The sequence below is a fragment of the Anguilla anguilla genome, chromosome 17, assembly GCF_013347855.1.
Source record: "Anguilla anguilla isolate fAngAng1 chromosome 17, fAngAng1.pri, whole genome shotgun sequence".
Classification (NCBI taxonomy): domain Eukaryota; kingdom Metazoa; phylum Chordata; class Actinopteri; order Anguilliformes; family Anguillidae; genus Anguilla; species Anguilla anguilla.
The window spans coordinates 11082650-11104095 of NC_049217.1; the positions used below are offsets into that span (position 1 = coordinate 11082650).

A 21446-nucleotide genomic window follows, 5' to 3' on the forward strand; every position below is an offset into this window, starting at 1 on the left:
GTTAGCAAGCAAAGTGAAACATACTTAATAATTAAATGGCCATCTACTGAATTAATTTTATATTTTTCAAAGTTGTTGCAGACTTTATGCATGTTTAATAATTAATATCAAACGGTAAACAATAACATTGTAATGTTTTCAATCATGTATTTCCAATGGACAATACATGTTAGTTTGAGTGCGTAATTTTAAATGTGTTTCCTTTATTTTAAATGGCCTTATTGTACTTTTGGTATACTTTGGGAAGCTCTGGCAACTATGGCTTTGACGTTCTATGTAAGCCGGAACCTTTAAATTGGTAGCACCGCAGATAGCACGGATGATAAACATTTTGTGCTACAGACAGAACATTTACGAAACCACCTTCTTCAACTGTTTTCCTACTGAAAATAAGAAGTTCCTGTATGGACATAAATTATTGATGCATAAAAGTAGTTCCGGTTTTATTGACCTATGTTCAATAGTAGGAAAGCATTTCTTTAGAGTGTTTCTCGTCGTTTCAGTCAGGTCTTCTTTGGTTTTAGCCACGAGACATGTCGGACGTACCGAGTAATGCTCCGGAACGTGAGTGCGGTTGTGATAAACATATACTGTAGAAGCTATGTGTTACAAAATATTGCATTAAGTTGGCTGAATATTTACACATTTTACAGGTGTACCGCTGTGTTGTCACTGTACGAAAAATTTGATTTACGTACATTTCGATACAAAATACTACGTAATAGCTTGCTTCGTTAGCGATATAGCTCCTGATAACGCTCGGTTAATGTGATTCACTAAAGATACATTCAGTGTTGGGTCCAAGTTTACAATACTATTTAAAACTACCTGACGTTAACAGTTAGTCAAACGTTTAAGGTCATACAGGGTAACTTAACACGCTCAAGTTGCTAATATAAGGTTAACTAACTTGGCTAGCGTTTGACAGCTTGGCTAGCTTCCTTTAGCTAGAGATGTTAGGTAGGCTAACTGTCTACAGTACCTTTTTTGTATATATATATTTGTAAATATATTTCAATTTCTATTAGACTGTCCTGGGACAGCCAGTGAGCAGGCTGGAAAGTCATCAGCTTGTGCGGGTTGCCCAAACCAGAAAATATGCGCCTCTGGAGCTCCGAAGGCTCCTGATCCAGGTATGTGTCCTTTTTGTTGCGTCAACTGTCAAGTATCAAGGAGCTGTACTCAATTCACATCCTATATATATTTTGCTGAGGAATCTATTTAGGGTTATGTCCTACTGTATGTCATAGCCTGGTAGTTACCGATATGCGTACTACTAAATTATTATGAAACCTCATATCTGGCCACATTCGATCTGGTTTTCACACATGGTGTGAAATCAAGAATGACACTTTTTGAAATATGAAAGTTTTTTTGATTAAATGTGTGATTGATGCGTGTACAGTGTAAACATATTTCTAATGCCTTCCTTTTAATGTAGCAGATTGTAAGATTTGGTATGACACAAAGGTCTGTCTCTAGTTTGTTTGATTCAGAAGTTGGAGTGAACAGTGGGCACATATGTGAAATGCAATTAATCCTTCCGTAATAGAAATCCAAAGACATACTAACATTTGTATTCAGATTCAAATGGTGTAACTTCACTGAGTTATTATGAAATTATTACATTGTTATGAAACATCGCTTCTGTCTCCTCTTGCACTGAAACAGCCATAGAGGAGATAAAGGAGAAGATGGTTACGGTGAAGCACAAGATTCTGGTTCTTTCTGGAAAAGGTGGAGTGGGGAAGAGCACGTTCAGCACGCAGCTAGCTCATGGCCTCGCCAGTGATGTCTCCAAAGAGGTATGATTACACACCTGGTGTAAAAACTAGAAAAACGAAGCATAAATTTCACATTATTGTACACATCAGTCAAAGTGTTAGCACTATGATTGTGCTGTGGACTTTATTCGTAAAATTGCTATTTTATGTGACTAGCCAGCCAATTAAATATTATCAACTAAAATTTATATATTTATATTCAATCCCCAATCATTTTTTTTTCCAAAACCCATTCAGAGTGACTTTATAGTTTTTTCACTGGTGATGTTTGATTTCATTGGTAATATTTGAGTTTTTGTTGACTTTACTTTGAGTAGACCTGTTGGGTTGGTTGCAGCATCATTCTGATGTTCAGCTCAAATCAACTAAATGTATGTAGCGCATTTCATAAAACATTTTTCACAATATGCATCAGGTTATACCCCAGCCTAAACCCCCCATGAAGCAGGTCTAGGGTGACAACGGCAAGGAGGAGCTCCCTTGGTGGGCAAAATGGAAGAAACGTTGGGAGGAACCAGACAGAGTGTGAAGTGTGATGAGACAGGATGCTCAGGGCCTGTGTCTCTAGTGCAAATGGCAGGATTTCAAACAAGGTGTGTCACAGAATCCCGTCTCTTGCTGCCATGGAGATTAGCACCGCCCCCTGCTGCTGGGATGTCCCGGGATTAGGGGTGTTGTATCGATTTCATCAGAGAGGCAGGGCCTCTCTAATAGCACCGTCACGCTGGCCGCTGCGGGCAGCATGTTTGTTTAATGCAGCGTCGCTCTTGGGCTTGAGTTCCCCCTAATCTCTCAAACCACTCTGCTCTCAGGGTACGTGGCCTGGGAGATAAGGAGACACGTTGCCACGGCAACACGTTTCAACCTGCGGAAAACATAACAGAGTCTCTAGCATTCCTCTCGCATTTCACCTTTGCACCTGCAGCTTACAATCCACAAACAAACTTGCTTGTCCATCTTATGCAAGAACTGCTTAGTGCATTATCTGTGGAAACTGTATTGTGAGTAGCTCTGGATAAAAGCGTGTGCTACGTTAACGCAATGTGAAGTAGTTTGTTAACATTAATTGTCAAGTAAATTTGTGCAAGTCAGGCAGAGCCTTTATTTGTTTGTTGTTACCATTATGCTGATTGATTGAATTACTTTTAATATTATGAAGTAGCTAGCTGCTAGGCTATATAAACAGGCACTGAGGTGAATATCCTTTCAATAGCTGAGATGGTGTTATTGTGATGACTGAACAGTTGTGGCATAAACAAAAAAACCCCAAGGCAGGGTAGATGCTAACATAGCTAGCTAGCTTGGCAGGTAAATTTCCCATTTATAATGTATAACATCATGAGGGGACTCTGACAGGAAGAAGACGGACAGAGAGAGAACAGAGAATCGTTCACTAGCTACTGTTTTTAACGGCCCCACAAGGCTCGCCCCCCCTTTCCAACTTACAGCCACAGATTCTTAAGACTAACTGGATGGCCAGCACTGTTTTCAGTGTGTTCAAAATACCCTCAAAAATAGCGCTGTTGAAGCTGGATATGTAACTTCATTCTCTCTTTAGGACCGCTCTTAAATCCTAACGTGATGTTTCTCAGCAGTCTTCCCCTCTGCTTCCTCGCTCCACTTCATTGGAACTGTACTCCTCTGGTCTTGGCATCAGGCTCGGCAGGGCAACCGCGATGATCCAGCGTCCAGCGATAATCCGTCGGTGTAATTCTTCCCCCCCCCCCCACCAGATTTTGAATCCTGCCATATTGTGAAATAGAGACATTGCAAAATAGAGAGGGAGAGACAGAGAGAATGTTTCAACATTTTTAATTTTGGAATTTATTTTGTGATTACTCTTCCTGCTGGTAAAGGTGGACTGAGAACGTTGTTTTATGGAAGCTGGAATGGTTTTACCCTCTGCCTGGCTTTATAAAAATAAATAAAATCTAACTGCCGTTGTCACGGTAAGTGACCCAAGAGAGCTAATCCATAGCCGGTCCCTGCCTTTTGGGTGGAATGGTCTTTGAGCTTCCTCAGCTTTCTGTGGGAATGAGGCTTAATGACAGGGTGCGATATTAATAAAACGCATCATTACTTTCGTATAGAGTGTATTATTTATCAAGGTCTGCTGTATCACAGAGTCAAGTTTCACCCCTGGGCTTTCGATTGTAAGCTTGCTTTCCATTCAGTTCTTGAACCGTGGTTTCCTTGATCGAGGTGCTTAGCTGAAATAACTTCAGGGGGGAGAAATTTGGCTGTGAGATGATTCAGTGAAAATGGAGCGTGAGACTTTCTGCCTAAAAAAAAAAGCAATAAGGATGATATTCACGACCCTGGCACAGCCATTCAGAGAGGGTTAGTCAGGCTTTGGCGTCAGTTTATTCAGCTGTGGGGGGGGCCATGTCCTGATATAACATCCCATGCCATCCTTTTGGAATAGCTTTCTTTTTTTAATTTTCCTTTGTGAATTGTTTTTTTTACTTTCCCCCCCCCCCCCATCTGTTCCATCTTTTCCGGTTGCCTAGTTCTACAGTTCAAATAACGGACAGGGTTTCCGTGCCTCCTGCCCTGATTTTTCCCTGTTCTTTTTTAAAGCCAATCTCCCATGATGCATTGCGTCACCTGTGACTGAGTTTGCATTGTTACTTGCTGGGGCTGAGGGCGACTTGTCGTGCTAAGCTGGTGGCTCTTGGAACTGCTCTCTGTTGTTTTTGCCGGCAAAGCTCCTGTTTTAACCCTTTTAGTCTTGGCTCCTTTTTTAAAAAAAACTTTATAGGGGACTTCACCCCCTCACAACCAACCCCCCCTCTCCCCCCCCAGGGACCTGTGGTGCGTTTATCCCTCCTCTTTCCCATAGTCTTAAATATCTTTGCTGGGGTAGTGTTTCATGTAACGGAGGTCGGCTCTGTGCAAACACTGGCCTCGGGTCACGTTAATGTCCCCAGCTGCTCGCTGTCACGTCGGGGGCGGGGTTGGCGGGGGAGCGGGGGGGGGGGGGGGGGGGGGGGGGGGGGGGGGGGGGGGGGGCGGGGTTTGCTGGGGGCAGTGTGTATCGGGGCCAGGTTGGGGCGGGGTTTAGCTGCGCTTTTTCAGGTCCTGCGGGCGAACAGCCAAACGCACGACTGACGTATCGTAGCTCACCTGGGGGGAAACCGGAGGCATCACGCTGTCACATGACACATTCCCCGAAACCCCCAATTCTTCTGTACCCAAATTATTATTTCAATATATTCAGCATACTCCGTGATTTTTGTGGGCTGTCTATTACTTTTTTTTATGCTAATTGCTGCAGAAATCTCTGCACTGCGCCGAGAACCAGGAAGTACCGTAAGGAGAACGTTGTTTCCACCTGCCGGTACAGTACAGAGGAGCGCGGCGGCTATTAAACGCAAACACAAACATCTGATTCGCTCCCCGTCTGCAGGGCCAGGCTTGTTGCGAGGCTGGGAGTGCTTTTGTGTGCTTTTTTGTGAGCGTGAAATGGTGTCCCTCTGAAGCGGGAGCGCTCTTATTATTTTTGGAGCGGCGCCTGGCCTGGCCGCAGGGGTCAAGCAGGAAATGTTTTCTCGTCCCCTGTCCCCGTTTAATTGGGCTTTCAAACGGCACCTGGACCCTCTGCCAGAGAGAGAGAGAGAGAGAGAGAGAACGAAACGTCGTGAGAGAAAGAGGGAGAGTGTAAGTGATGAAGGCAGAATGGGAGAGGAAAGAGAGCGGTGGGGGGGGGGGGGGGGGGGGAGCACAAAAAAAAAGGGCGGAGGGCGAGCGAAAGGGTTTTTGCACCGACTAACAAGCCCCAGAGAGAGATGTCAAACTCTCCAACAAATCTACTGCCGAAGTCGAGACAAATCAATACCGGCTCCTCTCACAGCGCACGGAGCAGCTAACTGGCTACAAAAAGGAACGGGGGGTTGGGGGAGGGGAGGGGGGGGGGCGGTTTCTGTTTCTTCACCTCCCCAGGAGTTAAACTGCATCGATGTGGTCCAGCACCGGGCCGCCTCCTGAGGGAACCGGGGAAGTTGGCAAACCGGTTTGGCGGCGGGAGAGGCCCTAGCCACGACGCTCCGCTGGCTAACGATCCCGCTAACCGCCTTCCCTTTCGTCTCCGCTGGAGGGCCGGCCCCCACGCTGGGGGCAGCGGGGGCGCGCAGGCGAAACAGACCATCCGCGGTGCCCGGCCGCGGTGTCTCCCAATCGGCGCCTCGTCGCTACGCGGCCCGGTCGCACGCGCTTGTGTGCGGAGGCCTCCTCGCCGAGCCTCTCGAGTGTACTGGACAGCACCGCGGGAGCACGTGCGCTTTTATGTGGCTTTCCCAAAGCGCTGTGTTAAATGGGCCAAATGAACAATGCGTGCTGTGCATGCTGTACACACCAACCTGATTGTACAGTTCAAGTGCAAGTATTGAATTAGCTATAGATTTGGTTGACAGCATGTCAGAACAGATCTTGTCCAGGCCAGTAAGGAGGAAGTGCCACACAATTCCCTTTCAGGCCATAGTTGATCGTGTAGAAGGGATCCAGGCTGCCCCCTGGAGGGAGCGGACCAAGGTTGACACCCCGAGGATGGGTAACCGTTCAGCTCTGCAGTAGAACCTGTGCAGCATAGCTGTTTGGGGGACTGGACCAGAACCTAGTAGTAGGTTGAAGGTTTGAACCTGGCTATGTGGCTCTTGTTTTACATTCAGCCAGGTTCCATGCAGTTGACTTGCCTTAGTAAGTATCCAGCATGGGGGCTAATCTCATAGAATATCACCCCTGGATAAAGAGGTGTTTGCTAAGCCAAGGCCATGCTAAAGCTTAGCCGTATGCTAAGCTAATACATGCAGTTATGACAGCAGGCAGGTGAAGTAGCAGTATCAGCGGCAGCAGCATGGCGCTGGACTGAGACTGAGGCGGCAGCGGCATTTGCATGAGGCAGGCCGGTTCCCCTCGGCCGGGGGGGGGGGGGGGAGGGATTGGGGGGGCAACAGCTGAAATAACAAAGCTGTAAGAAAACAAAACTCTGTGCAAGCCCCCGGGTTCTCCCCTGTGGAGAGACGTTCAGCACCTTCACTAAAGGCTCAGGGCATTTAGCATTTAGCGTTGAGCATTTAACGTTGCTATGAACCGTCAGAAACGTTGTCTGCACACCTCCAATTTTTTCTTTTTTTTCTGGTGTCACATTTGCCTCGTTACAAACAACAACAAAAAAAAGTGTTAAAAAATTGTTTGGGCAAGCGGTATAAAACTGGCCATACACGGGGGGAGTGGGGTAGTTTTGCATCACTGAGATTGGAAGAGATAAAAGGATTTGAAAAATATTTCTATAAAAAAAATCAAGAATGGCTTTCCCTCTGGACGACCTTCCTCCCATTTGACCCAGTTCACCAGTGCACATGTTTGTATCTGGGATTCCGGGCCCTAATCCAGAATCATATCTCCTGTGACGCACGTTTTCTACTGTAATGTCTTGCAGAAGTGATTTTTGGAAATGAATTCAGTTGAGCAATCCTACTGGAAATGCTCGAGAGTGGTTGCACACTGCGAAATGCAGTCTGTTTCTGATGGCCAGACCTAACCACAGCCAGCATTTCCTCATGGAAGCATATAGTCCAGACGTGTAGTTTGTTTTTCTCCCAAATTGCAAAATCGCAAGTCCGGGGCCCTCTGAAGTTGATCCAGAGGTTCATCAAATGGCCAAATCTTTTCCCTTTTCGAAACTAATTTGGTCATATGTTCATATTTCATATTCACGCGTCCTTGGTAGTAGTGAGGTGTGTTGGACAAAGGCGCCAGTGTTCACTCATTTTAAGTGGTGGGGGTCTCCAGCCACAGGTTTTAGAGAACCTTGAGATGGAAAGTTTTGGGAATCCCTGCCGTAGCAGGCCATTGCTGCTTGGTTTGGGGATCACCCCCCCCCCCCCCCCCCCCCCCCCCCCCCCCCCCTCCCCCCCATGGAAACCAGATGTATAATTTAATTAGGAGATCCGACAGGGAGTTTTTGTGTAATGGTCAAACCTAAAATTAGATTAACTCATAAAATGTGAGCTTCCCTGTGAGAGAGAGTTGTAGTCACAGATAGTGCCAAGTCATTCTGAATAGGCTTTTTTTTTTGCTGTCTTGCTGCTTCGCAGCATTATGTGATACAAGAGGAAAGGTTCTAGCTTCCCTCTTGTCGAACACCCACTTGTCACCTTCCTTTTGTTAAAAGTGCAAGAGAAAAAAAAAAAACATGATTTCCAATGAACCAGCGTTTCAAAACACAGAGGAATGAGAACTGGTTCAGGGAGCCTGGAAGCAAAAAAAAAAAAAAAAAAGCTAAAGTAAACCTTCAATTGTTTTTCAGCTTGAAAAGTTCAAGCACATCTCACTTAAAGTTTAGAGCATTAAACTTGAGCGCGCTCTCGGTAGAAGTGGCCGGAGGCTCGTCGGCTGGAAGGGAGAAGTGGACCCCGCAGACCGACTCTCTCAACCCCAAACTCCCCCCGCGGGAATTGTGGGGAATGTTTGGCATTCCTCGGAAAGGTTAGGACTCGGGCCCCCCGCGGTTCCTGTGTGAAGGCCTCCGCTTCCCGCCCGTTCGCAGGAATCTGGTCCAGAGTCCCTGGGAATGGAGGGGCTGGGGGCGGCCTTATTTTACGGGGGGGCGGGGAAAGGCACACTCGTGGACAGTGTATAATTGTTATCGTGAAATGAAACCAGAGGAAGTGACATCAGAGGTGGGTTGGTCCTGCTGTAATGCAAAGGTGATTGTGCTTTATTCTTAGCCCTTTTCACATTTGAAGTGACTCATCAGTTTTAGAATAAAAATAGGGGGCGTCCAGGTTTCTGATTTTTTTCTTTTTCCGTTCACTGGTCCAAAACTTCCGCTTCATTTGCACGTATGCTCTTCTCTTTTTACCGTCTCTTTAAGTTTTATTTTTAAAACCGGCTCTGCTGCTGTCGGACGCCCTTGAAGCTCCCGCAGTGTAATGCTCCCTCCGGTGTGTCGGCCAAAACATCTGGTCTCTGGTGCGTTGTGTTCATCTGAAAGGCATAAACCTCCAGCCAACCAGCACCTACCGAGGGCTGCTGCTCAAGAAACTGGACTCCAGAGGATTTCTCTTATTTTTGTTTACCCAGTATCCCCCCCCCCCCCCCCTTTTTATGGGGGGGGGGAGGGGGGGGGTGGGTGGGAAACGCTGTAACATTCCGTGATTGCCTTGCAGTGGCCAAACATTGCACTGGCTGCTGAGGGAATATGCGAAGGAAGCGTTCGGTATTGGAAGGGACCTCTTCCTCGTCCGACCGTGTCGCTTCAGAAGCTCCACAGCAACGTTGTAGCCCGTCGTGACATTCCGATGTGTCGTGTTTCTGAAAGGGGGAGTGAGCTGCTCCTCCAAGAACGCCACTGTGATCTAGCCTACTCTGCATAGCCAAATTTGAGCTGTGAGTGGCTTGAGACTGATAACAAATATTTTCTCATAATGTTACGTGGGATTTAAAATGAAAAAAGCTCAGTCAAAAAGTGCTATTCCAATATTCCAAGTTTTGCTATTCCAAAACTTATCATCAGAGCTGTGGTATATCATTAAATGTTTGCGTGCGTTGTGCGTTATTGGTGGCTTTGCTAATCCAGAAAACAGCCGTGCACCTTAATTGCTGAAGAACTCCGCTTGTAACTTGGAGATTACAAGCTGGAATCTCAAGTGGAGCTCCGCCACCCTCCGTACCCTTGGGCAAGGCAATTAACCTGAATTAGTTCAGCAAATATCCAGCTGTGTAAATGGTTTGTAGAAATGTAAGCTTTGGAAAAAAAGTCACTCTAGAGAAAAGCGTATGTCGAACGGCTGAAAGAACAGAACGTCCCGAGCGTTGTGTTAGCTTCGGCCTTGTCGCTGTGGAAGTCCTCCTGCTCTCGATGCGATGGTAAACTGCCATTTCTCGCCGTTTCCTGTTTTCGCGCGCCTGCACCCCGGGGGCGTGTCCTGTTGGGGGCTTGGCCGTTTCATTGGCTCCTTCCCGTTGGCAGCTCTCTGTGTTTGTCGCCTGGAGAGCGAGCGTGCCCATCTCTCCACTTCTCCCTCGTTCTCCAGAAGTGCACCGTACACACGCTCACGGGGGCCATGGCTCCGGTCCAGCAGGCTTTCCAGCTCTCTCACTACTCAGCGCTGGGTCAGTCAGGGCAGGGATTGGCTGAAATTGAGTCCATCAGGACAGGGATTGGCTGCAGTTGAGTCAATCAGGACAGGGATTGGCTGCAGTTGAGTCCATCAGGACAGGGATTGGCTGAAATTGAGTCCATCAGGACAGGGATTGGCTGCAGTTCAGTCGATCAGGACAGAGATTGGCTGAAATTGATATGAGTGAGCCTGGCCCTGAAATGAAAACCACACAGGCTCCGGCCCAGCAGGCCCCACAGTTCATTAGCTGCAGGCTGAAATGAGCAATTAGCGCTGATGAATTTCTTCCTGGTGATACATTTACTTATTTATTAATTTGCCTGCCAGTCACCCTGCGGCCTGCCAACTGTGGTTTGTGTTTTGCTTGATGGTATAAAACATCAAATGCTTGAGAAGCAACGCCAGCTTCAACTCCTTCCTCTATGGAGTCCTACAGACAACATTCTTCCTCAGTCCCAAAGCACTACTGTCTGACAAATTAGTGAAAAGCTTTTGTTGGTTATAAATTGATCGTTTCATCATTGGCAAATCCTTTCCACAATGTCCCAAAGTGCCAATATCATTCATAGCCAATGTTGCCAGCTAATTATTTTAGCTATGAAGCCACTAACTTCTACTGGCATTGATCTATTCATTCTTCAGACCACGCTGACTCACCCCATACAGACTCACACCCACACCTGTAGGCTAAACCCTCAGCACTAAGGAAATGATTGAGTTATATTTAGTATAACCCAATTATTTCCTTATTCTTTGCCAGAAGAATTTATATGCATCTGCATGTGCTGCGATAAGCAAATAACATATTAGATAAAAGAAAACAGATAAAATACCCCATTAATTCACATCAAGGTTTATATTTTTTCCTAAATGCTGTTACTATTAATTGAAGTTGAGATGGAAGTTATTGCCTGTAATAAATCTGGTCTGCAGGTCTTTAAAAGGTCACACTGAAGCAGGCAGCAGCGGTAGCAAGGCCGGACAGAGCGCCCCAAACTAACTGTGTTTTGTGGAGTAATGTCGCCCCCTGCTGGTCTTGTCAGCCAATTTCAGACAGTTCTGAAGGCAGGGAACAACTTGCAAGCCTTCTAAAAAATAAAAATTATCACATTGCTAGCTAGCTAGCATTCTAGACTTCTTTATAAAATGTATTTATTTTGCATTATTCCCAGCAAAATTAGCAATGAGGAGCTCCCAGCAGTTGGAAGTGGTAGTGTAAGGAGAGTGTGACACACACTGTCGGATTCAGCAAGGAATATAAAAATGAGGAGGCGCAGTGCGTGGCATGTGTGCACTCTCTCTGTGTGCCCTTTCCCATTCTGTCCTGTGGAAATGGGCTGCAGTGGGCAGACCCAGCTGATGATTAGAAGGCAGTGCTATAACAGCATGGGTATGCTAGCTGACTGTCTTTGCTGTATGAGCTTTGGAGCTGTCCTGCCCGCTCCTGAAGACATCCACCAATCAAAGGCAGTCCTAAAGAGCAAGTCTCAGTTAAACTGTATCTTTCTTTGGTTCAGTTGAGTAGCAGTGTTAACCCTGATTTCTCTCTCTCTCTCTCTCTCTCTCTCTCTCTCTCTCTCTCTCTCCTGTCTATATTTCCCTTTCTTCTTTTGATTTCTTTCCTTTTTTCTCTGTCTCTGTCTCTGTCCATGCTTTTCCCTCTCTATTGCTCTCTTTCTCCCTGTCTCTCTCTCTGTCGCTCTCTTTCTCCCTGCCTCTCTCCGTTGCTCTCTCTCTCTCCCTCCCTCCCTCAGGTGGCTCTGTTAGATGTGGATATCTGTGGTCCGTCCCTCCCGAGGATGTTGGGGCTGGAGGGGGAGCAGGTACGCCGTCGCTCTCTGAATAAGGGCCTTCCCGGGGTCCTCCCTGATGCACAGTCAAACACGCAGTGCCATAGAAGACTTTGGTACACATTGTGTGTTGTTCAGTGTGATTAAACACACTTACCTAATCAGACCCCCGGCTCAGTTGGCCCCTTCGTGGAAAAGACCGTGACCACATAGCTGTAGGATTTTACAGGGTTTGTTAAGTGTGTACTGGGGGTGTAAAAGGAGATCACAGCGTTCAGGGCGTATACGAGCTTCTGCCAGTTCTCCCCTATGAAGCGAGGTGGCCATTAAGCGTTTTGTTCCGAGCTGGAGGTCTTTATTGGTCATGACAGGTATTGGCCGAGGTCGCTTGTAAAATAAGTGAATGGCTTTGCGCATTTGTCTTTTCACTTGGTGACAATTGAATCTAGATAGCTGGATCACTGACCCTGTGTTGTTATTTTATTTTATTTTATTTTCTAGTTTAGACCAAACTCATTTGTGTTTACTGATGACTGATAACATAAAGAAACTGAGGACACATACACAGTGGCTTGGGTTAATTCAATCTGCTCGATCTTTACATGTCCGTGATATGGTTTTGTATTTTGTGGTACCATGTAATCATGTTATGGTGTGTTTAATGTGGTACAAGCTTCTTCTTGTTTCTGAGTGTATTCTATGGTGCCCAGTAATCATACTGCTGTGTGAGTTCTGTGGTAAAAGACAGCTGACCGGAGTTTTTTCTTGTGTTCAGGTTCATCAGAGCGGTTCAGGCTGGTCCCCAGTGGTGAGTGAGAGATGATAATAGTAATACTTGATCGCTCGCAGAAGATCACTTGTGTTGTTCTCGTGGAATTTTGGTGACCCTACCTGGTTAAGGTGAAGATCTGCCAGACCTGGTCCTGGAAGCCCGCAGACTCTGCTGATTTGTGTCATTACTCAGCACTTGATGGATTCGAGCAGTTTATTCCCCTGTTAATGGACCTCACCTGGTTTCTTAAGTCTAAACTGTTTACTCATTACTCAAGTGAAAAGAAAAACCAGAAGAGACCCTGTGGCTCTCCAGGACCATGGCTGAATCACCGACACAGTTTTGCATGCACATATGCAGGTTTATTCATTTTTGTGCGTGTTCAAAATGCTACGTTGTGGAAGTTTCATGCAACGATATGACATTAGGCACATATTGATTATTTCTGAGACTGCTTGGTCATTACAGAATCTTCCAGGTCTTTTCAGGGTGGCCTATTGTGTGGTTTTTCAGTTTTAGAAATGATAAATCTTTGATAAAACCAGAGAGAACAGTTTAAATATATCCAAAAGAACAGGAAGAGGGCTTCTGTCGCTTCTAGAAAGGGTAAAGCTGAAGAAAGTATCGCGAAGGTGCTCTTTGGAAAAAAACGGGAAAAAACCGACAACATGATGAGTACAGCGAGTCCAAGGCACTCTTCTTAGAATCAAAAGCCTTTAATGAAGGGTTAGTTCATATAGGAACATTTAAAAACTACACAAACATGTTTCGGCCTCACACGGCCCCAGGGCGTAACAATCAAAGCAATTCAGGCAAATATTCAAAGGAGTAGGAATTAGTTCAAATGACTAACAGCCCTGACAAAGTTTCATAGCTCGTTTTTCATAGCTGGAAACAGAAACAAAAATGTGAATAAATTGGCTGAAATAATAGACGGCTAGCAAAAACACATCACCCTGGTAACAGGGAGGCAGGCTTTTGATGTCCCGCTGTAGTACAGTTAACGTCTGGTAGCTCGCTAGCTCACAGACGTTACCAGCGTGGCACCAGATACAGTTTGATATAAAATTTAAATGAGGTGCTATCAAGTGACATCTTATTTTGAAAATTTAATTGGACCGGCAGGGAGGCACTTTGGAATAGACCCCAAGCGAGCGTGCGAATGGAAGGGGAAAAATAAATAGTTTATAAATGTTCCACAGCCAGGGCAAATGAAATGGACGAGATGTGCGAGTTCAGTGCTGCTTCACAGTGATGCTACCCGTATGCGTAGGTAAATGTTGCCCATAGGCTTGCAGTACTCTTTTAAAAGTACACCTTTTGTTCTTCCAGTCGTTTTTACCATATCGCTCGTACAATTTAAAATGTTGTACTGCCAGATTGTGATGACCTGGGCAGTTTTAATATCGGAAGCCTAGTTTTAGACTGACATGTATCTAACCTGAATGAGTCAGAAACGTGTACAGACGGCAGTCTCCAACAGAAGCTTAAGCAGCAGGGCTTAGCAACCTGGACTGTTAAAGGCAGACTTTGCAGGATTTTTTTAAAGCCTTGCTGTGGTCCTGCGTTTACAATCAAAGAAGTCTCTTCCGCCATCTTCAGCTCCGCCCACTCACCCTGAGTACCCCACCTAACGTACTGTACCTATCTGGACAGTCCAGCAGAGAACAAGCCCAGCTCCGCGTCGCTTTTCATCCCCTTTGCACGCGTCAGCTGACATCACCAGGGAAAGGCAAATCGAAAGTTAACTCTAGGCTTGTCTTTTTGCTTTGCTTTATCTGGGCTTAGCAACAAGCACCCCTTGCTGAAATGTGATCCCAAACCACAGGCTCTGTAGCCACACCCACCCCTCCCCACACAGAAAAGAGCTCCATGCCCAGAAATGCATTTTACAATAACAAATACAGGTACTGACGCACAAATTTGGCAAAAGTGTGTAAAGACAGAGATTGCCAGTGCACACTAAATATGCCTTAGCATGGTTTTTTTTATAATATTTTCAAGGTAAAAAATCCTGCATAGTATGCTTTTAGGAAGATGTAGGCCTATACAGTATTGTCACAAACTATGGAAACACTGTGGTTGAAGAGATTTAGTGCACTTAAAACTTTTACCTGTGCCCTTTCTTCTGTTGTTGTTTCTCAAAGCCGTTTTCATCTGTAAAGACGTATTCAAAATCGTTACCTTCTTGACCAGGAGTGGTAATGTGACCATCAGTAATTTTAAGGAAAAGTATACAACCCAAATAAAATAGTTTTCTTCGCATGAATATTAACATTTCCTGTAGAAAAATACTGGACAGATGTTGAAGTTGATTGGAAAATTTCTATTAGACTGCTCAATTATATAGGTATGAACTAATACATATCAGAATGTATAAGGATTATTACTTGTTTAACACAACGGCTAATTATTCCTTCATTAATGTCTTATGTTGATACTACATTTATTACATATTACATGAATTATGCCAAAAAGAGAAATTGTTGCAAAATATTGCATTAATCATCTAACTCTGTTTATAAATATAGTATTTCCATAATTTATTCCTGTACTGTATATGTCTATATATACACACACACATATATAGTATATACATACGCACAGAGGGTAAAATAATCGTTCTCAAACTTTGGGACTGGTTGCCAGGCTGCGATCCATGGGCTAAAGTGCACGTGGAAGCATGCGTAACCCAAAATAGCGCAAAGGATGCTCGCTCGCTACATGGAAAAACCCACCGAGGCGCATCGCCTAGAGATTTCCACAGTTGTCCGCTACCCATAATGCAGTAGTGGTACTTTTGTCACATACATTATTTAGCGGGCTGTATGTTTACAAGAACCCTGATGCCCGGGCTGACATTGACTTTTCCGTACAGCCCGGATTGTGAAAGCCATTCTCGTTTTAATGCAGAATAGCTTATGTACAGAGCTTATATACTTGCGCACAGTTATGGCTTTTTCAGCTTAACAAAACCAAGGTACAAGCATAATCCTTTTTCATTTCAATTTATACAAGAAGGCTCCCACACACTTTGTCTTGCAAAATGTGTTCTTTGTAAGTGGCTAATGTTCCTCGAAGTGTTATATTTAGCAGAATGTTCCTTCGTTTACGAGACACTGCTCAGTGGCAGTCAGTGTAAATATAGGTCATTTATAATATTTAAAAACATACAATTATGGCATCATAATCAGTATTTTGCACAACATTGTCTCTTAAATGAATCATCAGTTGAAATAGTTTGAATGTGACATCGTAACTGTCCTTTCAACAGAAATAGCATCCTCCTCATTAATTCTGTCTTTCACTGCTACAGTTTTGAATGAGTAATGGAGGTTTATGATGGACAAGTGGTGAACTCCTGAACTTCCTCTGTTTGCCTGTGCTCCCAACAGATTACACTGTGGTGAAGCACAACTCAAGTGTAGGAAATGATGACACGCTCTTCTGATGTTGTTAGGAAGTTGACAAAGTTTTAATCGGGGCCCCGGCAGTTCTCCGGCGATTAGTGGCAGTGTGTCGTGCCAAACCGCCTTTTTCGGTTAGCATAGTACCTGAACAACGATGTACGAACTGAATGGCTTTAACCCTTTAAGGCAGGGCTGGTCAATCTTCTTCCTGCAGGTCGACCGTCCTGTAGCTTCATTCCAACCCTGACAAAGCACACCTCATTCAACTGCTAGAGGTCTCATTGAGCTGCTAATTAGTAGAATCAGATGTGCCAAATTAAGGTTGAAATAAAAATCTACAAGACGGTAGATGTCCAGGAACATTAATGAGCAGCCCTGTTGAATGTGTAAGATCATTCAGATTTTCTTAACTGAACATTTGATTGCTGATGTAACAATCACTATTAGTAATTGGTTGACTAAAGTAGCACCCTCTTTTTTAACACAAGCCTGAAAATGACATAAAATAAAATGGTTACTATCCTTGAACCCTTTTGAGTACAGGCTTTTCTTAGAGTCGGAATTACTCTTAATATTACTGAAACAAAGTAACAGAAGCTCAAACACATTTTTTCTCACCGAAAAGATATTTGTGGGTACAGATGCTTGTGGCTGTGCCTGGTGTGCTTAGAAACACAGCAGCCACAACGCTGGACAAATCCTGGTTCAAATTTCATGACTATGCCACCACAAATGAGCATTCTGCATTGTTTTTTGAGTTATGTCAGGCAGGTTTCCAAAAAGTCTTTAGAGGTATTTTATACTGTACTATATGCTCATGGAAGAAGTATGCTTAAAAGCATCTTGCAGACCTGCCAACCTGCACGCATTTTGTGTACCTATCACGCAATTCTTGGTCAAAAAACGCAGGTACGAAATGCCAGCTGAAACTACGCAAAAAATATATATATATTTATATTATTGTAATTTAATTACGGAAAACAATCAATTAATACAAAACAATACCGTACAGTTATTCGGTATTTAAACTACATCCCTAGTAGGATTGAACCAGATGCTACGACCTTGTGCTTGTGGTTCTGTAACCCCTCCCCGACCCACTCAACATCCACTGATACGCAGCGGTACTTTATTATCCACCGAGGCGTAACGCTGCATTGCTGAGGTAAAATGGGAAGTGGGGAATGATAATCAAGCACAAAAATGTGACCGTAATGTTTACATATAAAACGTTAAAACATGTTCGGTAACTTTACAAGATGATGCATTTCAAGGGGTATATCCTAATGAGATAAATTTGTGTAGTTGGTTGTAGTAGTAGCTCACATGCGATTTAGCCTCGTTACGAGACGTGTGAATAACTGATGGAGTAATTTAGCTGCAGTAACTCAAACGCTACGGAGACTCCCTGTTCAGACTTTGAATCGCGCACGCTCTGTTGGAGCAAAGTGACCATTGCAAAGGTGTTTGACTATAGACTGCTAACGTAGCAAATAATTCCTATTATTGCAGCCAGTCACCCGACCAGCCTTGCAGTTAGAAAATAATCATGACTTCAGATGACGAGGATACTAACAAAGAGAGAGAGAGAGAGAAAGCAGCAAAGCTACTAAAAAGAATCGAGTCCATGCCCCCCAGAAGTTCCTCGCAAAATATCAGGAACAATGGCCGTGCCTCCGCCCCTCAAAACTTCCGCACCATGCATGTTGCACATTGTGCAATTATGATTTTGACATTAGCCACCAAGGAGCTTCAGGTAATAATTTAGCTAAACCTCTAGTTTCAAAAGCCTACATTCCTAGATGATTTTTCAATTGAATACTATTTTTTTCATTAGACCTATATGATGTGTGCCTATATAAGCGGATTTAATTATTTAATTATTAAATAAAAATGGAAATCATGAACAGAAACTTGGTTTTATTCATAATTGACAGTGTTTTACATCGCAACATAAGCTTTTTTTAACATTACAACATACGTTTCTGTAAATACTTGAAAATGAAAACATATGTTACAATATACAAAATAAATTATTTCCATTTTTATTAAATAAGTGAATGCAATTCACTTATGGTTATCAGTTTGTATAAGCACACATATCATATAATGAAATATTAATCATGAAAAATTTGTTTTAAGCAGGTGTACTCAAATGTTTGACTTGAAAGTATATCATAATATAGCCCAGTGCAGTGCAAGTGATATTTTAGAATCAGGTCAAATTATACAATTTTTCCTGATCACTTTAACAGTCAAAACTAGAATTATGAAGAAAGGCTCGTGTGTGCGTGTGTGCGTGCAACGCGAAGTGGTGCGAAAGCATGTGAACTAAGCGTCACACTGACTATTGTGGTACTCAAAATATTTAAGGTTGGCAAGTCTGATCTTGCTTTTCCACTGCCTGTCACGCTCCCCCTCCCTCTCTATCTCCTCCAACCCCCCTTCTTCCCCAAGGTAGTCCCAAGCTGTCCGTTTAATGGTCAGTACTGTGCACTTACTGTAAGCGGGTTCAGTTAGATAGATGCCTCTATGGGATCAATACGAACGAGTGACTTGGCCTACCACAGAACACTGCCAGCACCTGATTGGATAGACTCTGCGCAGTCCTTGGTTTTGGGTTTTCGTTTTCTAAACAGAACAATATGGCGGAGCGTAGGTAAACTTTCTCATTTTCCACCTAAACCGTCCACTATAATACTATATTTCTGAAACCATTTTGGGGGCGAGAAATAGGCAATGCAGTTACTGAAATCATGTTTCATCTGCAACACCTAGTTTGAGAGTTTGCTCCGAGTCAGCAGGAGCTAAGTTGGACACCCTCATTTGCATGGAACGAGGACGGAGTGCATTCTATGCAAATACGGAGCCGGGGACGGCACCACACCACTCGCCGGACTGCTTCCATTGTGCACCGTAGAGAATGAACAGGATGCGTCGAGTGCCAGATTCGGTGAGAATGCCCCCATGAGTCAGCATTCTAGAACTCTGTTGCAACCGATAACCTTGGCCGGTTTAACACAAAAAAACAGTTTAACACAAAAAACATTTATTTTCGAAAGTATTTTTTTTTTAAAACCCCACAAACTAACGTAAGCATACTAGAGGTAATAACAAAAAATAAAAATATAAAAGACAAAAAGGAGTACAGGTGGCAGGCAGCCAGGGCAGGGTAAGGCAGTTTCAGGAGAACTTCCCCATACCGCTGTTAACCGCTGTTGCCTGCCTTCCGCTGTTCAAAAAGACAAAAAAAAAAAACAGCAAATGGAGCCTGGATCCCAATCGTTTAACGAGCCGACACAGGTGCAGTGAGTCAACAGTTAGCCACGGGATACGGACTTGAAGGGGAGAGAGAGAGAGCACCACATACAATAAAATGTCTGCACGTAGCAAACTCAAGCTTTCAAGAAGAACCTTTTATGAGGGCCTCTTCAGGAATTCCTAAAGACAGGAATTTGTCATTTGTAGAAAAGAAAATGATACTTCTGTTTCTTCAGGAGATGAAAACACTCAAACCATCCCCTGAGTCCGAGGCAAGGATAGCCTTGGCACAGCTGACCTTTGAAGTGGAGTAACTGGCGGTCAGCAGGGGAAACCTCAGGTGCTGAAATTTGCTGCAGAAGCGGACGCGCTTCAAACCAATCTGTATTAAGAAATAAAAAATGAAACTCAATAGAAACACTTCTACGAAAAACAAAAATAGTATAGACCTCATAAATGAGATACTCTGAAATCACGGCCACTATCCATTCCCAGGTGGTAGTAACAGATTTGTCTGCCTCGTCTTATAGGCTCATACAAACAGAAGCAACTGCCAGAACAAAAATAAGTGTACCTCCTGGGATGGTGGCGGGACATTTACCATTAGCCAGAGATTTATTAAGCATTAATAGATTAGGCCAACTCCGTGAGGAGGTATTGTCTTTGTGAAGAGCAACCGGAACATCTTGCCAATTATCTGGTTTGCATGCACGGGTGGTGTGATGCAGGGATGTGGGGTGGACACTGATTCCTCGGTAAACAGACAGGATGAAATCAATCAAGAAACGTTTGGCTCATCACCTTTTATTATGGCAAAACACAACAGAAATCCATTATAAAACAAGAAAAAGGGCAATCTGGCAACCAAAACATCCAAGGAAAATAAATAGCAAGAACCACAAACAAAAACTTCACCAACATACAGCAGTGTCCATAAAACAGCTCCAAAAACTGTCCTCCCCAAGGCCTGAAAACCAGGCCTTTGAATAAGCCCAAATAATTAGGTGAGAGCTGCACCCTTCATGATTACAATGAATCACAGCTGTGGCCATACCTGTGAGTAGGGCAGGTGCTGCCCCCTGGTGGACAGCACTCCAATTCCCTTCCTTGTGCCACATGTAGCTTCAAGCTCTGGGAGGATGCAATATCAAGGAGCTAGGAAGGATACTTGTGAGACTAAGGCTACACTCATGAACAAATACCAGACTTCCTGGCACTGGTGGCCCAGGAACACACATTTCTCCTGGACAGGGTGGCGGAGCGGCGACTCTAGGCAGGTCCTCTAGCAGGGCACAGTCCCTGCAGTGGTGAAGGTCCCCACGCCACTAGCACCATAAGGACCCATCCAGCTCGCCCCTACATCCTCCCATGTAAAGGGCCCAGTAACATAAAATGGTTGGCTGAGAGGAGGGCTGATCCACTGAGACTTCTTCTGCGTGTTGGTGCCTCTTGTGTTGAATGATGACATTTTATGTATTTTTTTTTAATCAAACTTTTCAAAAATTCCTCAAAAAAAATTATAAAAAGAAAAATCTGCCTGTCCACCAGGGGGTGCTATGCCCACATTTTCCGTCATTGTGATGCAAGGCTGGGGAGGTGGCCACTGGTCCCATGGTGAACCGACAGGATGAAACTGAAAGAAACGTTTGGGCATTGGAGTAGGACATTTACTGATACGTCTTGTAGCACGGCGCGAAGGGGCCTTGAACAGGTTAAGCTGCATGTTTGATTTCATTCACGTACACCCCCTTTTCCTTGCATTCTTATCTGCATCCTTCCACACCCCATGCCTTCCTGCACCCCCCCCCCCCACCCCCCACACAACTTTTGGCCCCCTGCTGACGAGGAGGGGCGGAGAGTTTCACTTTCTCTCCAGCTTCTCTCGGCCTTCCACGCTTCCTTCTGCACTTTTGGAGAACCTCCTGCGATCCATAAGGCATGCTCCTCCTGCGATCCATAAGGCATGCTCCTCCTGCGATCCATAAGGCATGCTCCTCCTGCGATCCATAAGGCATGCTCCTCCTGCGATCCATAAGGCATGCTCCTCCTGCGATCCGTAAGGCATGCTCCTCCTGCGATCCATAAGGCATCAAGAACGAACCCGTACTTTCTTTTTGTCCTTCCCACCATTTTACCCAATCAAAAAAAGTGTCTCCCTCTTTAAAGCCATTGTTCTCCCTCAAACGAGTTTTGAAATCATTCCTCAGTACCAAAGCAGATGGAGTTTAGGCTGCCTTCATTTTTTTGTGTCTCCATGCCTTCGAGTTTTTGCCAGTGAGATTGGCATCCTTTGGCTCCTTTTCTGT

General features: G+C 44.6%; 1 protein-coding gene across 1 annotated transcript in view; it reads left to right on the forward strand.

The window, feature by feature from the left end:
* Positions 1–417: 417 nt before the first annotated feature.
* The window catches only part of nubp1 (nucleotide binding protein 1 (MinD homolog, E. coli)), a 30412-nt gene continuing 9383 nt past the window's right edge, over positions 418–21446 (forward strand). The window contains exons 1-5 of the mRNA XM_035399231.1: positions 418–564; positions 1029–1133; positions 1672–1805; positions 11662–11730; positions 12473–12505. Coding sequence (XP_035255122.1) covers positions 534–564; positions 1029–1133; positions 1672–1805; positions 11662–11730; positions 12473–12505 — 372 coding nt within the window. The 5' untranslated portion in view covers positions 418–533. The remainder of the gene's footprint in view (positions 565–1028; positions 1134–1671; positions 1806–11661; positions 11731–12472; positions 12506–21446) is intronic.